The 27,295-nt window shown below is 25.8% G+C and overlaps 1 protein-coding gene across 3 annotated transcripts in view; it reads right to left on the bottom strand.

Annotated features, from left to right (window-relative positions):
- Window positions 1–27,295, bottom strand: part of LOC129618581 (furin-like protease 2) — a 301,205-nt gene that overhangs the window by 129,789 nt on the left and 144,121 nt on the right. For all 3 annotated transcript variants that reach the window (XM_055533419.1, XM_055533435.1, XM_055533427.1), the window contains exon 5: window positions 11,750–11,909. In XM_055533419.1, the coding sequence (XP_055389394.1) occupies window positions 11,750–11,909 (160 nt within the window). The remainder of the gene's footprint in view (window positions 1–11,749; window positions 11,910–27,295) is intronic.

Genomic DNA, 27,295 nt, shown 5'->3' with positions numbered 1-27,295 from the left:
TTTTTAATTATATAGTAGTATTTTGATTTTCCAATTTATTATTTAATATTAAAAATAATTCCCATTTAAAATAAAAAAAATTCTCACTTTTAATACCTAAGCTTATTTATTATAATACATAAAATATGACTGTAATATGTCAATAAAATATTAATATTTCCGGACTTTTTCAATGACATATTAAGTCTTAACTAATTTATACATAATAATAATATAATAATGATAATAAAACTATATATAATAATATAATAATAGTAATTAATTAATTTTAAATTGTATTATACTTGTATATGAACTGAAAATTGCATGATATCTGTTTCACAAATTTGTTATATAATAAACTATAATCATACAAGTACATATATAACGTATATAGGAAATAAATTCGAATGAAATTATAGGTTTGTATGAGTATTACAGCACGTTTTCCTTGAACAAGTGAAAATTATACAATAAAATGCATACTTTTAGGATAAGAAGAAAATTTAAAAGAATTCACAAAATATTTATATTGCGTTACCTTGGTTTTATGAAAATTTTGGAAAATGTTATAGTTTCAAAAAAAATACAAACCTGGCAATTGAAATTTTGATCTTTTTGAGAGGTATTAAAATCGTGTCAGAGCTTGGTCAGACAAAACATTTTGTCTGAAGAAATTAATCATTAAAAAATGTTGAAATTTTTAGACTCCTACAACTTATCAATTCAAGATAACTATTAATTTCAACGGCCATTTTGTCATTGTAAGGTTTCAATATTATAATGTTTCGCGTTGAGAAGAACGGGTAGATATTTTTCTTCGTTTGCGGAATTAGAAAAATGTTTATAATTTTAATAAAGTGAATTGCCAAAAAATGCAATTTTTTTTTGGCAATTCACTTTATTAAAATAAATTAAAATAAAAGGCTGGATTTTGATAGATCATAACTATTAGGAAGGGAGTGAACGAATTGGTACAAATTTCCTCTATAGAGCAAAAATGTCATTAGTGCATTAACAGCCTAATCTAGTATCTCGCTTTTTTTACTCAATTTTTAATCTCTTTCAAATCAGAATTCTCCATTTTTCTGATGGATATTTAATTTTTCTAATAAGATTACTCGTTTTTTACCAATTTGGTTTTTTGCATTTTTTCTCACTCTCAAAAACAAAGTAAATAAATTTTCTATACATTTTAGAAAAAAACGAGATACGCACGCAATCGGAATAATTCTCCCGACTCGATAATTACATTATACAAAAAGTATATGATTTAATTTTCTTCTCATTTGCCGAGTGAAATAACGAGATAGGCGATCAGGCTCTAAATTTCAACTTTCTATATACAAGAGTGTTAAAGTTCTTTAAGCAGATGCACGTACGTGCGGTCATAATAAAGTTTATATAAGTATATATTTCACCTAATTTTGTTGGGAATCTCGCTAATGAGTACATGAATTACATAATAAAATAAATAAATTTTTTTAGATGAGATTTAAATCCTCACAATCAAATTGACATTATTTTGAACTTCTCAATATAAAGAAATTTTTTTAAAGTGTTGAATAAATAAATTTAATTAAAGTCTTTTACTTTTTTTGTATCTTAAATAAATTCTAGATTTGTGCAAAAAATGTGTTTTTTTTTTTTTTTAAATTTATTACAAATTTAATATTTTCTAAGGCATTTAGTTGAAGATTAAAATGGATTATAATGTCTATTATATAATAATAATAATTTATTAAATATTTAATAATTAAATTATAAATCAATTTTTTAAACTAGATTTTTTTGTTTATAATTTTTCAACACACCTGCAACAATAATATTGAAAAACGGGAATAGTTAAAGCTGACTGGTGTCAACTCTGTGAAATCTGTACGAATAATATTGATTTTGAATGTGGAAGATAATTAACTTACAGTACCATACAAGCTCTTGCTTTTTATATGCTACTTTATCCACATATAGTAATAACTATATAAACTCATAGAATATAAAAGAGTTTTACTGAAAATTATGGCCTAATCACCTAATATTCTAAGATATAGACAAATAAATTTTGAATTTGTATGGCAGCTACCCGAACCAGTACCCCGATCATGTCCAGTTTAAATAGGGTTCTGGCACTTACTGCAATAAATCATTTGTGAAAATTTGGTCAATTAGTTTTTGTGTTATCGCTGGGACGGACGGAGGAGAGGGTACAGACGAACAGATAAAGCTAAATCGACTCAGAATTCGACGCTGATCAAAAAAATACACTTGAGTCTATATCTCAGACAATAATTTTTCTTAGCGTTGCAAACAATAAGGCAAATTTAGAATATTCTTCGAACATACGCTCGTACGGGTATAAAAAGGTTTTTATTTTGCTTCGTTTAAATTATTTGCAATATTTGAATTTTTAAATTTCTTTTTTTAATAAAAACTTATTCTTAACTCGGTATTTAATGCATAGACCTTTTTTTTTAAACCGTATTCGTAAGTTTGTGAAAATTTGTCCGAGAACATCGGCCACCGCTATACGGTTAATTTTTCTTTTTCCGCAAAAATTAAATATAATAAAATATAATATGCTTACTGTGAATTTTTCCTACTGCTTTGTCTAAGGTACCTAAATTAAAATTACGAGTATGCATTTCGGATATGATGGTGATTTTTCTGTTGTAAAAATTGTTACTTAATATTGAAAGGAAATGTCAGGTAAGCCAATCTTGTAATTTGACAAATTATCAAAATTTGATATTTTATCACTATAAGTTTGAACTAAGGTCTATTAAAAAAAAATGTAAGCTATTTCTAATATCTTCAGCCTAAAAGTTTGCAAATCACAATAGAATTACCAGAAACACTAAAAACAACACTTAGAATTAGAATTTTTATAATAAATTTATTTTTCAGTAAAGTAATGTAGTAGTAAAGTAAAGTAAAGTAATTTTTTTACACTATTTTTTGGATTTCTTAATAAATTATTATAATTATAATTATGTATACCAATTCAGAAATTGTTATAAATACTTAAATAACTTTTAAGAGTGGGCTAATTAACGTATAGGTATACAAAGTTTTCTGTAAATAACTACATTGTATTTAATAAGCGACGAACCATGCAAAAAAAAAATTTTTTTTTTCTTAAAGGCTTCAAATATGGAAGTATATTGAAAAATATTATACAAAAAAAAAAAATTTCAGGTTTATATTATTTTTGTATTAAATAAACATTTAATTTTATAGTTTTTATCAATACATAACATTTATGGTGCTTAACACATGTACGAAAAAGAATTTTTACCACCTTTTGTTGTTATCCATTTAAAGAAAAAAAAATTCTGGAACACTATACACTCTTGTATTATATGAAAATCATTTAAAGCCCTTACTATGACCCAAAAATGAAAAAAAGAAAAATACAATTTGTTTTTTTTTCTCTCTCTTATAGACTCCACATAAGAGTTATAACAATTTCATTTCTCTTCTTATTCCTTTTAATTTTTGTTTTCGTCTTTTTTTTGTAATATTCATTCCAAGGACATACAAATTACATAAAAAAAAACAAAAGTGTATAAATATCGTAGTATATTTTGTTTACATAAAGTTACAGATGGGTGTACTTTATTTTATAAACTATTACGGAATGACTTGTTTTTGAAGAAATTTTATAAAGTCACACTGTAAAAAAATATTACAACAAAGTGGTACAAACATTAAAATGTAATAATTAACTAGAGTTCATAGGAAAAGAGAAAAAAATTTTGAATCCCAAAGGTTTTATAGCTTACAGGATCAAATTAATTTTGAAGTTACATGGTATAACCATAATAAGAACATTTTACAACCACAACTAAATATTTGCCGAATTATCCTGCTATATGAAATTCGATTATGTAAAATTTGGTTGGTCCAATATTGACGATTTCTATGATATTATAACTAAATTATGCTTCAAGTTAAATGGCAGCTACTCGAACCGATACTTCAATCGAACTCAAATTTAATAGAATTTATACAGTATAGTTTTTAAAAGCAATTTGTGAAAATTTATTTTGCTGACTTAATTTGTTTTGAGTTGTTCGCTCAGAGGGACGAATAAAAATACCTAAATCGAATCAGAATTACACGCTTATCAAAAACTTTTGCATTTTTTTTGTATTTCACATGCGCCTCTTTTCTAACGTTGCAAATGGAGCAATATATTTCTAATGAGACCATTCGTTTACACGAGTATAATTAGTGTGATAGCAGCTGTAAAAATAGTATCATTTCGTTGCAACTTTTTGAGAATAAAATATAAAATTTGTATGATTTACAGATAATTTGGTTAATTACACGAGCCTAGTGTGGAAAAATATACATATTCCATGCAATGCATTTTTTGCTTCAAATCTTAATTGAATTTACGCACAAAATCCGTTCATATATAACTATCAATTTTCAATATTGAAAAGAAATCATATCTTAATTTTTTACAGTGTATTACACATATTATGTAATATACGTATTCTGATCATATACGGTATCACAACTGTATTACAATGTATGTATAATAAATGTATGTATAATTATATCACATATCATTTTATACAACGTTATACCATTATATTACTTATATATGTATATATAATACAGATATTATGTACATTTTATATTAAATACGAAAATTAAATGCCAGAAAAATAAAGTAAAATAAATGTTAAATACGAGAAAAAAAAAGGATCAAGAAAATTGGGTGAAAATTTCATTCTTTTTGATGGGTATTGCGGCACACAGAAACATAAACGAACAAGAAAATAATATAAAAATGCTATTAAAATGAATAAAGTTGTAGTTAATGACTTACTCTCCTCTTTTATATTATATTATACCTATATGTATAACAAATTTTCCTTATGTTATATATAATATTATATTGTAGTATAATAAGTATTTAATATTATATTTAAAATATATAATAGTTTGGAAAACATAATGTTTTCATATTTTTCAATTTTTATAATTGACTAAAAATATGGGTTATTCGGAAATATTGTCGATAGATATTATATAAATATATACATTAATAAAGGGTTATTCAGATATTAAAATTAAAGAATTTATTGTTTAAAATGTTATACACTATTATATTATATAAAATTTATTTATTATTCATAAGTATATTAGTATGTACATAAGCAACTTAAGTAATTCAATATATTATTTCTGAAAATTCTTTTTAATAAATTATTTTTGCAAAAAAAAAACAATTTTTTTGAATGTTATACATTATACCAATATACTATTTAATTAATATACATATATAGGTATAGAAAAAACCAATGATTGTGGTTCAAGCAAAAAAACAAAAAATTTTTAATCATATAATTTTTGAATTTTTCTTTTATGTAAATTTGTTAAGCAATTTAATTTTCATTTCAATGAAAATTCTTGATATTTTTTATAATATTAATTTGTACATTGTTTTTACATACATTATTAAGTGAAAAATTCATTAATAGACTTGAACAATTTATTTATATATAAGTATGTAAGTATATATAGGTTATTAATTTAAATGAAATATTTTGAAGATATTTTAAAATTGAAATGAAAATATAGTTAAATAAAAAATTATTAAAATAAAATAAATAATATTATTTTATACATATACAAGTATGTATGTATGTAAATAAATATAAAAAGAATTTTCTGAGCTTATTGAAGCATAACTAATTATTTTAAAAGTAAAAATTCATTTACATAGCATGTTTAACATAACATGAAAGCCAATGACCAAGCTATTCAAGATGCATGCACTGAAAGAAATTTTAATAGAAAATTTTAACAAAAAAAAAAAATTTTTTAATAATTTTTCCATTATAGATTGTAGTTATGTATGACAATATAGATTGTAGTTATGTATAACAGCTGATTAACACTGATTATCATTGCAATATGATTCAGATTCAAAGAGATTAACTAAGGAGAATAATATAGAAAGGGGTGAATGCAAATTAATCAAAGTAAGTATATAAAACAAGACCAATTTGCTGGGGCAAGAAGATGGCAATAAAGGATTGTAACTTGGTTAATTGGATTTAAGTTATGTAATATACATACATTCAGACACACACCATACATATAAAATTCGATCTTGCAATAATTTTGGAATTCAAGATTTTTGAAATTTATATGTAAGGCAATATATACTATTGCCTATACTTCTATAGAATCTGTGTATTAAGCATTGCGGTCGAAATTTTCATGATTTAAATCTAATATATAAGAGAATACCAAACTTCTATTTCAACTGGTAATATTCCTTTAAATTTGTTTCCTTTAAACATTTTGGAGTTAAATACGAATCTTATTGAATTCTGTTATTATATTAATTTACAATAGTCATATTAAGTATATTTCAATAAAATTTTTCTCAGCGGATGATTATTAAAGCAATTGGTTGCTACATGCTTTCCGAACCCAAGGTTAAGTTAATTTAACTTAAAGAGCTTCCGAACGAACTTCATCTTGTAATTACATAATGTTACACAAGAACAAAAATTTTGAAAATTTTAATAATTAATGGCATTAACTTAGCATTAAAATTGAATATGTGAGGTACAGTATTTTTTGATATAATATGCTGTAATTTTCCATTCAATGTATATACGTTACATTAACCCTATACGCACGTGTCAACTAACAATAAATTATGTTATCAATGTAAATCTTTTCTTAATGTGAATCACTACAAATCTTCTCTATATAAACTATAAATTTAATTAACGAAAATAAACTCGTTTTATTATATACCCCAGAATTCTATCTATATAATTCTAACTGTGTTGAATCATGTCTATCAATATATTAAATTACATGCTTACATGTTTATATATAACAAATAGAAAACCTATTTATATTGAAAAATTCATAGAAAACTGAATAGAAGATTTTCAGTGTTTTTTCAAATTGAAAAATACAAAAAAATTTACTCTGGGAAAAGGATGCATCATTAAATTAATTGCTAACCCCAAAAATTATACATACAAATATACATACGTACATGCACAATATTTTATATATTTTGTTCATTGATTATAATTTTATAGGAAATTTCAAAAAGCCTAAATATTTTTTTAGAAACGATAATTATATTGGTAGATATAATATGTCATGTTGTAAAAAGTTAAAATATTGATAGTCAGAGTAAATAATTTATTCTGTTATATAATCAACACTTTCTCAATATTAGGTACATTATTTTTATAGTATATACAATTACATTTAGTTTTGTTGTACGTTTTATTATTATAGGCATTACAATATTATTGTGTACATATTAAATTTTTCCCTGCTAGAATACAACATCTGTAATATTAGTCAGACGCAATGTTCTAAATGAGCTGATGTTTTTCAATCTAGAAAATGTTTGATATTGAATATAGAAAATGGACCTTTTGTATATATGATTTCGGTTGTGATGTGGTATTTTTTTATATCATTTATGTGTAAATGATTGATTTAATAATGGTTGGTTAGAGCGTGATAAAACAAAAATATAAAAATCTTTTCATACTAACATAGATATTTTATTATATAGGGTATAGCATAATGGAGCTCATGTTTTATATTATATTGAAATTTTCACGTACGTATACGTTAAATAACGTTCTATGTTAGCAAAATGCTTACCCATAGAGTATATTTAGCATCAAAAATTTATTTATGTTTAGTTTATTGTTTTTGTTTTAATGAATATAGAACGAATACGATTTTGTAAAATGTTATTTAATATGTTTGATAAAAATGTCAATGGTATTCTAATAGTTTGTTATATCGTAGTTCTATAAGGATCTAATAAAAGTTTCTATTAATGTAATTTTTATAAAAGAATGACTTGATATTTTTCATTCACAGAAATGAGCTTTTTACATATTGTGTACATGGGATGTACATATTTACAAATATTATGTGAGTAATAATGACTTTATTTTGAAATAATTTAGTAATTAATTAATTTTGAAAAGTAATGAACAACACATTCTTAAATTTAATATGAATTTCCTTTAGTATTTTGTACGATTCGTTAAAAATAAATAATAATTGAGAGCAAGGAGCATATTAGATATTGACCTATTGGACGTGTATAGCATTATAAGACTTACTAAATTCAAGACGTTCTTACAATGTTAAAAAAAGACGCGAACAAAATAGTCTTAATACTTACAACAAAACAAATGCATTCTCAATGAATATTCAAATAATTTTTTGAATTTTTAAAATTTGAGAAAATCAAGCTGCAATAATTAAATTTAACATACTTGCTTATCTTATTAACTAGGTCACTGGTTGCGATGCTGTCGAATAGTCAATATTTGGCAAATTCAAAAAATATTTATTATTCAAATCATTACAAAGCTGACACATTCAATGTGGCGCGTTTTATATGGCATATTTTAATTTAACTATAGTCAGAGCTATTTTTTTTTTAAATAAAACTTAAAGATTTTATCCGAAGAGCAAATTCTTGATATTTTTAATTGCTTTAATTAACAACATACTTAAAATATTGCTATAAATTTAAAAGTTTTACGTACACGTTTAAAAATTAAGCGGATAAAGAAAGAGGAAAAATAAAAAAAAAAGTTAATTATATTTTACGAAAAATATCCTTTCAATCGGATTTTTATTGACATATAAAAAAAATGCTGCACGATACATAAAAATTTTCATGTATTTGATATGTAATGAACATTTACTTTGGGAACCGTTTCCTATCAAAATTATAGGCTACACAAAAAAATATTTTCTGAAATACAAGTTGATTTTTAAATAAAACTTACAAGTCGGAAAGAAGCTGGTTTGAGCCTAAACTACAGTGACCAGAGGACTTTTTCTTGGCATCGTATTCCCTATGAAACCAATATATTGGTCTCATATTTTTGCTGACGAAATTATGGATTTGCTTAAACGCCATTGTCCGTAAATTCAAATGTCTTATAGAGTGGAGTAACACATACTTATACTCAATAATTATAACAGCGTCATCTACCTTTATGAGCACCATCTATTCTATTTGTATTTGTTCATACACATACGAGTAGTAAAGAAAAATTGTGTTGAATAAAAATACGACAATTTTTTGTTTAGCAATATTACTGTAACAATGTTAACGGAAAAAGAAACTCATAATGTTTTTATAAATTAAGTAAGATTTCATTGGTTGCGTAAAAATTTACAAGGCTTCATACTGTTCTTTACAATTATTATTATTTACGTAATTATTAATACAAAAATAAAATTTTTTCTACGTACATTTGGAAATTTTATTGATCATGCAATAATTTTTCAACATTTTAAATTTAATGTAAAATCTTATTATGGTTTAAAAAAAATTTTTTTTTTTAAATAAATTAAATTAATCATGGAATTTTTTATTATTAAATATGACATACGGCATTGTATTGAACAAACCAAATAAATAGAACAAAGGGAATAAAAGATGAATTGGGATTTTAACAATATTAATATTTTTTTACGTATTGTTTCAAAATTATTGCATAATTTTATTAAATTATTATTAAAAAGTTTTTAAGAGAATAAAAAAAAATTACTCTGTTAATTTTTCACTTTCGTATATGCTCTTCATTGGGATTATTTTTATACTTAAAATTAATGCTCTCTTAACACAATCGCATCTTTAATGCTCTTTTATTTTTTATTTATATTTAAGTTTTATATATAGCTTCACAAACATTAATAACACATGCACATTATTTAAATATATCGGACTTAATAATTTTGTGGGGTTTTGTAGCTCCTAAAAGACAACCAAAAGCAGCATTTTGACAAGTGCGAATTTCATATTTTTTTATAGAGAATAGAATGGAACATTATGTTTCAGTCTAATTATAACAGCGCCATCTATCTTTATGAGCGCCATTTATCTATTCGCAAGAGCTCTTTCATACATATAATATAGAAAAACTGTGTTGAATTAATCTTAAACATTTACTTAATATTAGTAGTCGTGAAAAGCTTTTCACAAGTCACCTAGGCTAAAAACGAGGTTCAACAAGATCAAAAAGGTGGTTCAAAAAGGCGAGAAAGGAGGTGATCCACAAAGAAATTTGGCCACACAAGCTCGCTCTCTCAAAGCGCTTACCTAAACTTCCTCGCAATCTAGAACCCACCTGTATTAGATTCGACAGCCCTGTTACCCGCCAAAATAGACTACTACACAATGAAGCCGTAGCCAGTTCCGCTATCCTACTAGTGCTACTAATTGCAATTTGCAAGAATCACTGCCCGAAAAATTCTGTGGCCATTCAGTCACCTGAATTGCGTCGGGTGAGTAAATTTAACACTAAAACTAAAAACTGAATCGATCTCAGGTATAATTCTAATGACCTAAACGTTCCAGGCTGTTGTTATAAAAAATTAGATGAAATTGATTTGTACCAGTAAAGCCTTAAATTTTTTAAATTTGGAATATTTTTTAATATTAATTTTCTTAAGTTTTAAAGAATTTGATCAAATGAAGGAAAATCAGGTGTTATAGTGACTTTTCTTTGAAATTCTTCAATTAAAGTAATGAAAGAAAAAGAGTATCTTTTTAAATGTAAATAAATTTGTTATGTCGTAAGTGAAGAATCAATCGTATTGATTATTCTTGTATTTTGAATCTGTTTTTTTTTTGGAATAAGTATAATCATTTTATTAAAGTTATCCTGTGAAAATTAACATTCTAATGAGAACATTTCATCAAACTGAATTTGTTTTGTATTTTTTAATGAAATTACTTACACGTGTACCACTTACAAACAATGAAAAAGTTAAGTAAACAAAATTGACTTCCCCATTGCTATTCCAATATAAAAATTTGAATTTAAAATTATTTGGTTCTCGAACGTTTTCATATTATTATTTTGCTTGTTTTGGTACTATGCATAAAAAATTAATTTCTTGATTATTGTGGGTGGCTTTACAAGTTATAGCCGTTTTAGAAATAAATATAAGGATTCAAATAAATCGAAAATTATTGAAGGAGTATCGATTAATTGAATAATTATTATTGAATAAATTATGAATACATGCGTAAGCTTATAAAAAAAAAAACATCAAATCATTTGTTCCTGACAAGAATCATCTATGGAGCATCCAGGTGAATTTCTATAAATAGATGACCTAGAGTAAACTTAATTCATATTCTGGCTATTAATATTTCTGAAATAAATTTTTAATATGCTCTACTAATACACATCGCATTCATATACATGTACGTACACACGCTATATATTTTGGGAAGACAAAAAACATTCAAAGTTATATGCTAACAATCTGATATTTAAGGAGTCATAAATTTTCTATATACCAAATAGGTATTATCCTCATTATGAAGAGAAATTTAACATTCAAAATTCAAAATTATTAAACCAGTCGTTCACATTTTTAACAATAAACAAAAAAAATTTATTCACTTCTCGCCTGAAATGATGCTATATTATCATAACCTTTATAACTTAACTTAACTTCCGCCATCACATAAATCCTTGAAAAAGAAAAATTTTTTTTTTCAACCGAAAAAATATTTAACAGAATTTTTTTTTTTTTTTAAATGGTTAAGTAATTTTTTGTTATTCCTCATTTTTTACTGTTCTATGTTTGCATTTTAATACCCCTGTATATTGTATGTATATACTGGTATAACTGTATGTGCATATTTTGTATAACAATTATATAGGTATACATTTTATTTTGTTCACAACTAAAATATTATTAAAATATAACTTACCTCCAATACTAGCATTATAAGCAACTCCCACACCACAATAATTATTAAAAGCAACGGCGGCTACTTCACCGGCACATCTGGTTCCATGTTTATTGTCACCATTATCCTGTGGCATTGGATCTGAATCATTTCCATTAATATCATAGGAAGCTTCAGAGTCCTGAAAATAAAAAAAAAATATTTATAAAATAAAAGAGGAAATGGTGTATAGGTAAATTTTTTTTTTTAGACAAAAATATAAAATAATTGGTACAATATGAAAATAAAGGAAAAAAAAACACTTTCGGAAATATTTTAGCACATTACCATATTTGAATGCGATTCTCGATATTCTCTGGACGTTAATAATAGTAGAATAAGATACGTTACATAAAGTGAAAGTCAACTTTTCAGAAATGTGAGACAGGGTCAAAAAATAATATTTTTTGAATTTTATACGTTATATTAGCTCTGTTCGTAATAGGGGAACTATAACAGTAACAGACCAAGAGTGTAACAATTTAATTGTGTTATATTGCCGAATGCCCTTAATTACTCCTATTAAAGGATAATTGAGAGAAATGGTTTTGCGTGTTATTTATGTATTATGTAAAAATTCTTTTATCTGTATTAGTAGAAAATAAATTTCAAATTCTCAATATTTAAATTTGTGCATAAGTTTTTACTGTTTTACTACAGAATTTCTATTTCAAGGCCAAGCCATTTTTAAGAGCTCTTGGAGCAATTTGAAATATTATTAAAATATAAATTCTATTTCAGGTTGTACAACGTTAACTGTTTTTGCCAGATAATATTTCGTTTCTGCATGTTATTTGACTATTCAAATATGCTTCACATTCAAATATGAAGCTATTATTGTATTACTAGTGCCTACATGTAATAAATTTTGTGAATTTTAATAAACTTCAGGCTGGACGAATTTTACTTCCCGAAAAGTTAGATTTTTTTTAAGATCAATTCCGCCAACTATTTATAATACATAAATCTCGCTCTTTCGATACCAAGTCTCCCAATAAATCCAAATATCTTGCAAGGTTTCATTTTCCAGAATTCCTTTGCTGAAGAATACGTTCCCCTGTGGATCAAGAATTCTGAAACGGTGCTCTGAAATTGCTTCCGCATTCCTACATGTGTTGTTTATTTTATATATGTGTAATTATTTTATTGTTGGTCATTCCAAATTCGAGTTTTGGATACTGGAGGTTTAGAGTTGTTGTAATAAAAAAATTACAATTATTTATTTAATATTTCACTTTCAAAACTTAGCAAGCAGCTATAACTTATTTCTCATTTATTTTTTGTTTTTTGTAATGTTAAGGTTATAGACAAAAAAAACAACGACAATTTTTTTTCTTCCTCTGTTAAATGTAAATGGAAAACTTTTTTTTTTTTCGCCACCATTGTTAAAAACAAATTGATGATGACGATGATGGTAAAAAAAAAAAAAATTAGGAGTATAAAATTTTGTTTCGACCGTAAAGTTTTCTTTGTTTTTTTTTCGGATTTAAGAAATTTTCTTAACAGAACAAAAGAAAAATACCAGAAAAAAAAATCAGAATAAAAACCAATGAAAAATTATTCAAAGTTTTCTAGAACTTTTTCGTTTCTTAAATCAATACGCGAATTGCTGATACAGAAAAAAAAACTCAAAAAAAAAAAAAGAAAAAACAATACCACCAGCCATAAATGTGATAAAACGCGTAAAAACATATGTTTAGGGCAGAACAGAAAAAGTGGGACAAAATAAAATGTTATCGGAACCATGAAGGTGGCATAAAACATAAACATCTATACAAATGGAAAAAAAAAATTTTTGTTCAATAGTGTTAAATTATTTATTAGAATTGTTAAGGCGAAAACTTTTACTGTAAAAAGAAGAAAAAGTTATGAAACCAGGTGAGACTATGAACTGTTTTTCTTCTGTTTATTTTTTTTTTTATTAATTTTTGAGTTTAAGTATAATTCCAATATTTACAAAAAAAATTATTATAATACCCAAGTAAAATAGAACAATAGAGAAAAAATAGGTAAAAGAAAATGAACAAATGAAAAATTACTGCTGGATAATGGGGCTGAAATTGTTAAGGAAATTTTAAAATTGAAATTACAGATGAACCTTTTTGCTCGGCATGAAATTGTATGGGAGATTTTTTTTTCTTAAATTCAACAATATTTTCACTTTTATTAGAATCAATTAAGTATTTGCTTTTTTTTACAATTTAATTGCAGTTTTTATAATGCCTTGTTGTGAAGCAGGAGAAATAATTACAAAAAAAAAATGTCGTATAATTACTAAAGTATTACTTTGATAATCCAGTTGGATAGTTTATGCAACGCAGTATAGTTGGCAGAAAATGGTTCTTAGGTAATCGGTGTTACTTTCGATTATCGTTGTAATGGCATTATAATATATTGAGATGGAAGTAATGTAATTTTCAATTTAAGCAAAGGTTTGATTAAGGAGTGCAGAAAACCATCACATTACAAGCGTTAGAAATTTATTTCTTTTCAATTACAGCTACGTTTTGAAATTTTAGCGAAAAAAAGTAGCGAAATATTTGTGATATGACACACTTTTCCTTATTTTATTTTAGTTTAAACCAGTTTTAAACTAAATTAAAGATAAGCCTCTAAAGTAAAGATAAGCCTCTTTTCAATTTTGTATAGGTTCAATAATTTGGAGATGCTCAAATATTCAATTATCCAGAATTTAAATTATCAGGACAATACTGATACTGTGTCATGTTTGATTCTCCGAAGCAATGCAATGTAAGGAGGACAAGCAAAAAGTTATAAATTTCGTTCATCTTCTAATCTTCTTCCAATAAATTCCTTCTTCATTTACCTTGGATAACAGAATATTTTAAAAAATCAGGGTTTGTTCAATCTTGTCCAATATTTTCAATACAGATTATTTGTATATGTCTAGAGAGGCACCCAAAATTAAAGTTTAAAATAAAATGTAAAAAATTAAGCCACTAAGTGTAAATTATTTTCTTAGGGTTCTTAAGTTTTTCCTTTTGTCAAACTGCTTTAAACAAAATCTTACTAAATTTCTATTTCAAAATTTTCTTTCAGAACTGTTTTCAGTCTGATCACTCCGAAATCATTAGACCTTTATATAAATTTCATTAACAGTAAATTAATTAATAATAAATTATTTTTCGTATAACTTCATTAAAATTAATTTCAATGTGCAAAGTCTATTAAAACATAAAAATAATTAAGACTTTTTAACAGTAAAAATAAATTTTCTCCAGACAAAACAGAAAATTTCCTGCACCGTATATTCTTGCATGTATTTGCAAAATTTTCCATTTGGTAAAACAATTTTTCTTCCTTTTTTCTTTCTGTATGAGTTTCTTACAAGTAACTGTGTGTAATAATAATATTATTTTTTTTTTCAATTTTATGCTGCATAATATGTTTAAAAACCTTCTCCCCCCAGACTTTTCCGTTCATTATAAATAATAATCGTAGCCTATATATTCGGTTACCTGGTATAATAAAATGTCTACATTCATTTGATATATGGAAAAACTTAAGAATGTGACTTTGTAATTTTTATGACCAAGGTTCTTCCTGTTGGAACTTTATTTTTTTTCTTTTACTTTTAAAAATGAATTCCTTTCGGGCGCAATTATGTATTCCTTATCTTTGTCTAATTTTTCCGTTTAACTATTTTCCGCTTCAAACTTCATCTTTGCAATAAACTCAATTTTTTTTGTTCTTTATCTTTATCTTTTTCATTTTTTTTTTTAAAGTTATTTCCGCTTTTTTTTCTCTTTCATTTTTGTCAGGATTAAAATATCTTTGTATTTTGCCAGGTAAAAATAAAGTAAATGATGAAGGGTTTTTTGTGTCTTTTTCTTTACATTTTACATAATATTTGCCTCTGAACTGTTATGATCATACCACATTTCCGTACTATAACTTCACTCTGTATACTAACAAGAAAATACAAAAAACAAACTTAAAAAAAATAAAGAGAAACGATGCAAGGAACAAGAAAAAAAAATAATAAAGGATTCATTCATTTTTACTACATTGAGGATAACAAGAAAACTATAAAACTTGAAGACATGTATCCTGTTTTTTTTTTTTGTTAGGTTCTTGACTAACGATAAAAAATTGAATTTACGTGAAACCATCATGTAACAAAAGTTTTTGTTTGCACTTTAAGGTAAAGCTAAGAGAAAATAATAGTTTATCATCTTTATATTTGAGGTCTACATTTCATTGTGTATAGCCAGAAAACTTTTGTGAATATTTTAAAATTTGTCATTTTGTCCGTCTTAAGAATTGTTTCTTTTTTACTTCTGATTTTATTGTCGGTTAAAATAGTCAAAGTAAAATAAAATTTTTGTGAGAATAAGTAACAGCAACATATACAGAGCATTGTGAGCAACATATCCAAAGAATTTGGTCATGCGGCAAACATATCTCATTTTTTGTCTTAATTGCAGTCATTTCTTTATCAACGAATTTGGAACTTGGTAATCAGAATATAATTTCGTAGAGTTTGTGCCATTAAGGTGCAAATTAAAATACATTTTAAAATTTATTTTCGCTTTTAATAATATATTAAGGCAATTCATTAAAAAATTTCAACCCAATATTTATAACAATATATTTTGGGCCCTAGAATTATTGAAAAAATTTATTCTAAAACCTTGGTTCTTACACAACAAATAATTATGAATATTCCCAGAATAAACAAATCGTTTAGTCAGATAAGACGGCATCACTCCATGCTCTATCTTAAAAATCATTATAAACAAAGAGAGTAACTCTCTCGCAAACAAGAGAGTTAAGAAGTTAAGGTATTTCATACCTATGTTCATTAATTTCTAAAGTTTGTTCAACATTTCAGTATTGGTCATAAAAAGAATTAATGAACAGAATTGATTGAATTATACAAAAAAAAAATAAGAGTTTCCGCTTCCTTACATTTAGAAGTTCAATTTTACTTTCAACTGATAATTACTTTGGTCTTGAATAAGCAGAGCTCTCCTTTTTTATAAGTGTGATGCCGGCATTTTACGAGTATTTCTGTGATAGTGTTTTCGGGATAACTCATTAAACATAACTATATTTTTCATCTGTAAGGACCATCGAAACTCTTTGAAAAAAAATGAGAACTCTCAATTTTTATACGTTTCCGCCAAGTAATATATCAACTTCTCAATGCTTTTATGAAATACTTAGAATACGGAAATATCGAAATTTTAAATACGTAATTTAAAACGAATCTTAACCAAAGCTGCAAAAATAATACACAAGTTTTGCGTTAAGAAAAAATTTTGTCCAATTTCTCAATTAACTTTTAGAATTTGAATAGTAATGAATTAACTTTAGGGTCGTTTTCCTCTTTTTGTCGAGAAAACTATTATTAAATAGTTTTGTTGATTTCGAAACTGTAGATTTTGGAATCTTCAGGTATTAAGTACAAGAATGTTATTCTTACTGCTACTGACTGTATTCTTTATTTAAATATTTTGATTAAATTAAGAAAGCAATTAGCAATACGTAAAAATTTTTACACACTTCTTCGTTCTTTTCAAAGTCATAAATCCTAGGTAGTAAAAACTAAAAAAAAAAGGAGACATAGAAGAAACTAAAAATTAAGTAAAAAATTTGCCAAACAACAGCAAAAAAACTAAAAGTAAACCATAAAATCAAGGAAAAACGAATTTAAAAATCTAGAATATAGAAGAGGATTTCTTTGAATTCTCATGTATATTCATGCGCGCCAACACATTTACGACACAGGAGGAACAAAAAAAAATTCCTTTTCTTAAGGATATCTTTTTACTGTTTTTTTTAAGTGTTACTTTTTCATTCAATCCAAAAAAAAATCATTTTTTTTTTGTTAGAATTCCCTTTGGCAAGCGTTTTCTTTCAAGCAGAACGTAAACTTACTACACAGAAAGAAATAAAAAAAAATGCAACAAGTTTGCATATAAAATATTCGTCTTTAACCCTGATATTTTAAATACATCAACAAATGGGTAATATGCATACATACATACACACATTATGTAATACCTGAGAATATGAATATGTTAAAAGTAAATTGCTAGTACACACATGCTTAGTATTAAAATGTTAAAAGTTTACATTAAATGTATGACTTTTTTTTTCTTTATTCTTATACTCGAACCAAATTCAACAATATTAAAACGACAAAGTAGGTGAAAAAAAAAACAACAACAACAATAGGGAAAATAATTTAAGAGTAGAGTAAAAGAATAGTTAAAACAAGTTATGGCGTTTTTCTTCAAAGATAAAGAATGAAAAAAAAAATTAAAAAATTACACTTTAAACTAAAAAAACTTTTACACTTACTTTTACATACTAGCTCTAGATTCACTATAATACGAACAAACCACAAGTATAGTAATTTTGTTCTTCAAAAAAAAATATTATAATAATAAGGAGTTCTTCCACGTAACACGTCTATACTTTTTTCAGCATTTTTTTTATTTTTGCATAATTTAAGGCTAAAATTCTATAAAAGTTTTATTCTCATTTCAATTTTTTTATTATGGTGTCTATTAAAAGCACAAAAGACATAAAAGAATGTTTTTAGTTATTTTGTATAACAACGTAGAACACACATAAAATAACTATATGGAAACGCACACTCATACTTTTGCACAAAATAAAGAAAAATATCAAAATTTAAAATATTTTTTGTTCAGTTTTTTAAATAAACCTTAAAGTTAAGGTACCTGTATTATGCAAAAAGTCTATTTCAAGAAATGCAGTAGACATACAATTATTTTTCACTTAATTGAAGCAATATTGAATTTGCAATCACTGTAAATTGTATATTGTAAATGCGCGGTAACAATGCACGGCAACCATATAAGGGATCTATTGTGCTCCCCAGGTGAGAGGCGCGGCCGTACAGCATCCGCTTGAGATTCGCCGCCCTGATGTACTCGAGCAATTTGTGGGGCGCGAAGGACCGCTACTCCGCCGCCGTTATGTTACAGTGTCCCTCCTCGCGTGAGCGAGAGCAACACCTGCCCCAGAAGATGTACTGAAGTCTCCCAGTCTTCCCCTCAGAGCCTGCAAGTATCTTCGCTTTCCAGGCCTAGCCTGCCGAGGTGCCCCCTCAGTCTACAATTACCTGACAAGAGCCCGGTGAGGATTTTCATCTGATTCTTGCCCATTCGCATAATTTTTTTAAAACGCTTCCGGTTATTAAATTACTGAAAAATTGTGTTACATCCTTAAATTACTATAATAATGTGTTAAATACGTAATTTAAAATATATAATGTTCGAAATGGCAAAGTTTGCGATTACTATAAGGTCATGCGACGATGGCAATGTAAATTTAATATATTATGAGAAAAACAGGCTCGATTGGACTTTTGTAATGCGGATTATTACAAATACCCATCGGCAAAAAAATAGCACAAAAAAGGAAAAAAAATTCTAATCCTAAGTATTTAAGAGAACTCGCCTCGCTAATGTCATTCGAGTATCATGTGGAAATTTCGTATGTTTCTTTTGTACTGTGTATATTTTCGAAAATTAAAAATTTCAATAATGCAATAGTATACAGTTTGGCATCGTAAAATTAAAACATAAACGATATTAATTTAATTTTGTATAACCTCTCCATGAGCTCGATTTAGTTTAAAATGCAAGAAATGTGAAATTTTACATTATATATCTTGAAAAATTCGGTAACATTCTTAAAATGTAGAATTTAATTTGTATGCATTCAATCTAAGTTTTTTTTTTAGTTAAGTTTTCATAAAATATCGTGAAAATGTACTATAATACAATGAGACCTAATTTTAATGGAAGCAAATGCAAAGTATAATGTACGTGCAGCGACGGATCTACCATATGTATGTAAAGTAAGCATATGCAATGAATGCTGAAAAACAAGGGCGCAAGTATTATGCGTAATGTAGAATGTTTACTGTGTATTGTTCATTGCTTTAAAACCAAGAGAGCCCTCTGTTTGAAAACCGCAAAGCAGAGGCCAAACAAGTCAGAATTGGGCCTGTGTGCGTGCAAAACATACATGAAATAGCGAAAATAAGGGCACTTGCAATATTCCTTAAATAAAAAATATTCAAAATTGTAATATTCAATAGAATTGAAAGTAAGATAAAGAATAAAATGATCATAAGAAGACTCCTTCATGACCAAGAAGAAAACGATAAAATGATTCGATTTTTTGACACGAATTTTTACCATATTAAATGGAATGGAATATAAAAATCAATTTAGTACAGATTATTATGACGTATTTCAGTATGACATACATGACATAAATTCGATTTCTTTAACAATAAGAAATTCCTTTACAATTTTTATTTTTGAGAAGAACCAAAAATATTTTAACAATATAAAAGAAAACTATACTAAAATATTTTATTTATGAAAAAAAAATAATAAATAACTAATAAATCATAATAAGAATTAATATTTGCCATTTCTATTTATATAAAAAGTTAGGAAAAACACGTTCAAATTTTGCACAAACAATATTTTAAAATACAATAATGTGTTTGTATATCTCACCCTATATGTTCATGTAATACAGATATTATAAATCAAAATTAACCTTTATTCAATAGAGCAATACAAAAATGTCAAGTCAAAATTTTGATTTCATACTAATCTGGTAAAAAAGAATTACGAGATAACTTAGAAACATTAAGTTATAATGCAAAAAATTCAATATTTTTATTGTAAACATAAACCAATTTATACAAATGATTCGTGTCTTTAATAAACGTCTAAAAAATTTTAGTAATTTGATAATCTTCAAAAGTAAGATAAGCTCCGCTGTTTATGATAAGTGAACTTATTAAAGATCATCTTGATATTCACATTCATAAGACCATAACGTTTTCTATCTTGAAGGCAATATAAAAATGGTAAAATATAAATCTTAGACCGTAAAAAAATACTTGCCGAATGATACTGATTTTACCCAGTTTTTTTAGAGTTCAGTCCAGTTTGAATGGGAAAGATAAGAGGTGATGGACAGTACCACAATGGGTTTGCCAGCAAAATCTAACCTAACCGAGAATGTCACGTTCTACAGAGGGGTGCAGTATATGTTTTTATGTAAGTATAAGCTATATTTGTCATTATTTTTGTAATGTATTTTCCAATTGACAATTTATTTTTTTCTTTTTTTTTTTATTTCTTCCTTTGATTACTCATATATAAAGGTAATTTATATCTATTTAGGGATCCTTACCAATATTATACTTGTACACAATATAAAATATAATATAAATGAAATTTTTTTTTTACGAAAATAGAAATAACGTAAAATAAATCACACAAAAAAAAATTCTAGTTACGTAAGTCATGACAAAAAACCAAAAACAAAAAAAAACGATAATAAATAAAGGAAAGCGGAAAAATCTCAAATTCCTTTGCGACACCGTACACACATAAATAAACAAAAAAAAAACAATAATAATAATAATAATAAAGAAAATGGGAAAAAATGAACCAACAAAATGAAAAAAGAAAAAAGGAAATAATTTGATATCTGTCAATAAGAATCAATTTTCCTGATGAACGGTCACAAAAATAAAAAGAAAAAAATCACTAGGTATATAGATGCACGTATCCTTACACATAATACACACATATACATAAGAATACTTCTATTTATTATTTTTCCTCATTTTCACTTAAAAATTACTCCAATTTCGTATAATATTTCCTTTTTCAAAAGAAAAAAATCTTACGCAACAAATAGAAAATTTTTTCTATTTTTTTTTTTTATAATCTTGCTATCGTCTTGCTATAATCTTTTTTTGTTTTCATTAAAAATCTCTGGAAATCCTTAAAGTATATAAAAATATAAAAATGGTAAAAAAAAAAATCAGAAAAGTATTGAAAATTAAACCAAGAATTTCGATTTATTAGGTGATCTTTAAATTTGTAAAGGTAAAAGGTATACAGGTACTTTTAAGGTGAAGAAGAATACCAGGGGTCTATATTAATATAATTAAAATTGTGTGTACAGTGTAATGCGAAATTATAAAAAAAATTATTAAACTAACTAAAATTTTCATCAATTTCTAAATATCATAGGTCTTTAAAACATTAATAAAACTAGGAAAATGGAGGGCAGGATCGTATCTTTGGGTTATGATCGTTATCGTGAAATCCACTTATAATAAATAATCAAGTAAAATAATATAACCCCAGGATATCTGTAACCAAAAGGAAATATACCAGCTGACGAACTTCCTAAACTCTTCTAAAAATTCAAGATAGAGGTGGAGAGATGCGTGGTATATGTATATACAAAATAAGATCTCAACAATTGTTGTAATTTTTCTATCGGCCAAACGAAGAAACCAGTAACAACAAGATTCTATTAGAATTCGAATGAAGTAAAATTGGTTAAAAATTAAGGATTTGGCAATTTTGAATCTATGTTGGCTAAAAATATTTATATAAAACTGATCATACGAGTACAAGAACATTTTGATAATTAAGTTGCTATAAAAGACGTAAAAGGAAAATCCGGTCAAATACAGTTGGTGGTAATAAGTAAACTGTTTCAGATATAAAGATATTAAGTGAATATTGAGTGAGAAGTCGAAAACTACTAACTTTAAAATTATTTATATAAGGATCATAATTATTTTGTAACATATTATTAAGACCCAATCAAGACCCAATCGGCCATTTTAAAGGAATATAATATTCTAAAGCAATTGTCGGGAATGTGCGGCCCATTCAACTTCAAAATGCGTTCCATTTGTATTCTGTTTGCAAGAAAAAAATATTCGATTACTAGTTGAATATTTCATTTCTTCTTTTAATTAGGTAATGTAAGAAACTCGAGTAGCTAATACTTATACTCACATAATACGTATTTGACCATAACCAACAAAAATTTGCCAACGGTTGTTCTAAAATCCAAACTACTTGAGATTAATTGCGGGCTAGCTTGTATTTGCGTAGCAATGCAACAAATTTATCCCCAAATTTTTAGTAAAAAATGTCAAAGTCTTTAAAAATTAAGTTTAACATCGTCATTATTACAGCGAGCTTAATTTAAAAATTTAATTTGTTTCTCAATATTCATGTATAGCTGCTCATGTAGACATTAATTTTTTATACTCACTATGATATTTCTAAAAAACATATAAGATTATATTTGAAAAAACAATAATAATAATAAAAATAATAGGGAAATAAACAAATAAAAATCAATCAAGTATTAAATTTCACCTGTTCCTTTCATTTCCACTACATCTACAATCAAATTATTTTTTAATATGTTGCTATATAAACATTTCGTATGTGTGTTTTTTTCTTTTAACAATTTGAGAAAAATATTTTGAGGTATGAAAGGATATAATATTGTGTATGTTATATATGAGTACGTATGTGTATGTTCGTAAAATTTATTGAATAATGTGCTATAAATTTCATATTGATATCATTCTAATATAATTTTCATTCCAAATAAAGTCAAAATAACAGAAATAAGCAGAAGAAGAAAACAAAAAAAGGCATTAATTTTATTTTGAACGTGAGATTATTTCAATTTTTATTTGCAGACACAACAAGAAACACTTACAAAAAAAAAAAAATAATAATAATCAGAGAACATCAGAAGAAGAACAAGAGAAAATTTACTTTTCTCAATAAATAAGTAATTTAAGGTTATTATAAATAACATAGAGTAACACCTACTTCCACATATACTCTTTTATATATTTTATTAATAATTTTTCGTTAATAATGATTTTTTTTTTTCATTATTACTGTATATTGTGTTTGGATATATGTGCGTATGTGATGCGTATTTGTATGCAATGGTATAAGCTTTTGTACATATTCTTGTATCTTTTACTCTGGCTTCATTACAATGCCGTATATGTGCACATTTAACATTCTCGAATACTAAATTGTCGTAACTTGCAAAATTAACTTTTATTAAAAACGGGATAAATAGAATAAATATTGTCATTAGTTGGCACTAATTTTCAAGAAATATTCGAAAACCATATTTGGTTTCATTAGTTGTAGGAACAGGGTAAAACCGCTTAAGTCAATTTACTATGAAATTGTAGTAGTACAATATCCAAATTCTCTTTAAATTCTTCTATAATCCAGTAATATTAGATTTAATTCAAACAATATTTTAAAGTTGTCCAAATAAAAATAAAGAAACTTTCTTAAAAAAATTTGACAAAATTCTCTTTTACAAAAAATTACTGTCTTCTAATTACTATCGTTTAAATTTTCATTTAATCTCGCAGAAAAGTCTGAATTACTAACTATCTAAGAAGAGGCCCTAAAATATGGACTTTAAACAACGTAACTCGGGAAAGTAGGTCTTTATTATGATTTTTGTCGTATTGATGTTACTATGAAGCGTATCTAATATTCTATTTTGCATTTTCATTTAAAAAAGGACTAAATTCTAATTTGGAAAAGAATAGGCTTTGGAAAAATTACAGCTGTTATAATTTTGTGCAATTTCCTAATATCATTGTTTAAATCCAAAAAGCAAAATGTTGGGATTTACTACAAATTAATAGCAGTTTCACACTTTATTATTGTATTAATGTCTTATTCATTATTAAATTTCTCATTTTAACAAAAAAGGATTCGTACAATACAGATTCGTGATTTAGTTGCAAAAACAAAAAACAAAAAAAAAAAAGGTCAATGTACATAATTTATTTATTGTGTTTCCAATTAATCTATCCAATTAATTTGTTCATTATTATTGGTTGTACTGTGTTTTTTTTTTTATTTTTCCGTTTGCTATCAATTCGAATGAGTTAACTACAATTTCTATATACAATATTTGTGTGTGATTATAACAAATTGGAGTATTTTAGTATTACATAAAATATAAATAATTGGTTAGTATTAATTTCTAACAGTATATTATCATTTGATTTCATTACGACCATAATCTGATAACATACAATTATTATGTGTGATATCATTGTCTTAATGGTATGGCAATGACTTAAACCGTCTTTATTTCCAGAACGTGAAATAATTTCATTTAAATACATTGAGGGACATTAGAAACACTAAATCGTAGTAAAAACAATTTTCATGTTGATAGTATAATGCAAAAAATAATATGGATTGTGATCTAGTTTAGTATGAAAGCATAGTTTTATAGATTTTATGGACGACTAAGGCACAAACAAAAAAGTACTAAACCTACAAACTTTCCAGATGGGCTCTCTACAAACTGAACTCTACAGCTATGAACAAATCCGCAAATTGTGCTGTTGTGGGTCAACATCTACACGATATTATTGTTAATTTATATTTAGGTTCATGTAAAGCTTATTACGTCTATCTTCAAAATTTTATATTTGAGTTTATCTAATCTGTATATGTAATTATAATATGTAAATATGCAAAATATATTTGAAACATAAAAATCTCGTGAACCAATTTATGTGGTGACGGTAAATGAAAATTTTAGACTACCACTTTCAATATAATTTCTAGAAGAATAAATAAGCTGCTGGGGTTCTGTAATGTAGTATTTAAATTCTGTTTAAGTATTCACAAAGAAGCTCGTAGAGGATCAATAATTTATTCCTATAAGTTTCGAATTAGATGAACTATAACACAATTTATTACTCAATGATTAGAATGTCATCGCGTATATGGAATCATAAGCAGCGGGAGACTGCAAAATCAACACCTCAGCTTCTTTTTACATTTAATTATTAGTTCAAAATTTTATAATTTTTGTTGTTTCAAGATTAAATACTCGTACGAATGAATGATTTTAAGGTATGTTAGCTAATTGTCACACTGTTCCATAAGTACTCCTAATTTTTTATTTGTTTATGCAAAATTTCAGTGCTGTAATTACAATAGTTTGCATAATACATGACCAAATGGCTTTCAAAATTGTAAGACAGCTAACATCACAAGTCAAGAAATTTCAACTAGTTTCATCAAATATAAGAGCCCTAATAAAAATTAGCTTTTACGAAATTTCAATACTGTAGGTTGTATAATTTCTGAGATCTAGCCAAATAATTTTTGAAGATGTAGGACAATTACCCAAACCCCTACAACCAATTTAAATAGGGTTCTGGCAGTTACTAATATAAACCATTTCTGAAAATTTGCTGGACGGAGAGGAATATTTAAACCAAATTAGAATTTGACGCTGATCAAAAACATTGGGTTTATTATTTTAAGCTATTATTTAGAGTTACAAACTGTAAGGCAAATTTTGTATACATTTCATACGTTCGTACGGATATAAAAATTACAAGAAAATTGATCAAATGATCCCAGAATATTTTCATCCCATTTCTATTAATTTTCATTATAATTTCTCAGCCTCATTCACTATTTTAATTCAGTTTCAATTACAAAATCTATACATACACAAAAGCTATACAAAAGTACAAAAGTTTAAAAATATTTTTTTAACTTTTCTATTAACTTTTTCTTGCAATTAGATAGATATCCGATATAGAAAACAGAAAATGAAAAAAAATTTTTTCCAATTATATTTATTTTAAAAATAGCTTAGTTTACACTTTTAAGATTTCTTAAAATGAAAATCATGCCCCGAATTAAAAATTCATAGAATGATGAAAAACAGAATGGAAAAACTGCGTTCACATCATTTGTATTGCCGGCTATATTAATGCACGCTGTATACACTTATAATATGAATGTAGGATTAGTAAAAATGTAAGAAGTGAAGCAATTGCACCACAATGCAAACTTCATCTTTTCTTCTGACTTTCAATTTAGACATCTCTTTTTTAATCGCTTCAAGTTAAAAGTAAATTTTACTTTTCCGTTGTCGGTAAAAATCATCGAATTTTTCTTATTTCATTTCTTTCTTCCTCTTTTCTCTATTTTTTTTTTGCCAATTGTTTTTTTTTCTTTTCACTTTTTTCAAAAAAAAAAAAATTAATAGGATTTTAAATGGAACCTTAAGTTTAACAAAGAGAATCATTTTGTGCACATTCCGTTTTCTTTGCTTTTCATTTGTGGAATCCGAATTGTTACGTCAAATTTTCGTTATTCTTTTCCCTAATATTCTCGCCTCTCCCTTTTCTCTATTATGCATTCTTCATTTTTTGGACGGATTTTGAATGTTTCATTTAACATTGTTTTTTCTTTCAAAAATAAATTCTTCACAATTTGTGGTTAATCGTTGCTAGAATCATTTTTCATTTTTCCTTCATCATAATCTTACAAGTAAATTTTCATCAATTTAGAACTTAAGTTACTTTAAATATGGTAAAAATGAAAATGGTCTTAAATAGGTAATTCCACAAAAATTGTTAGTATTCAAGGATTTGAAATAAAAGCAATAAAAGCAAATTGTTCTAAGAAATCAAATTAAATTTTTTAGGTACATTTTTATTGGAAGTCTAAAAATAAGCGGGCCCATTCATACACAAATTCCGTACTCACATAATGCGTTGATCAAAATTAAAATATATTAGATAAGAACAAATCAAAGTTTGAATTTTACGGATTAATTCAAGTAGACCTTGAATTCAAAAACTTA

Source organism: Condylostylus longicornis, unplaced genomic scaffold (genome assembly GCF_029603195.1).
Source record: "Condylostylus longicornis isolate FDR11 unplaced genomic scaffold, ASM2960319v2 ptg000001l, whole genome shotgun sequence".
In the NCBI taxonomy this organism is placed as follows: domain Eukaryota; kingdom Metazoa; phylum Arthropoda; class Insecta; order Diptera; family Dolichopodidae; genus Condylostylus; species Condylostylus longicornis.
Note: the sequence above shows the minus strand (reverse complement) of the source record. Positions and strands in the feature narration are given on the sequence as shown.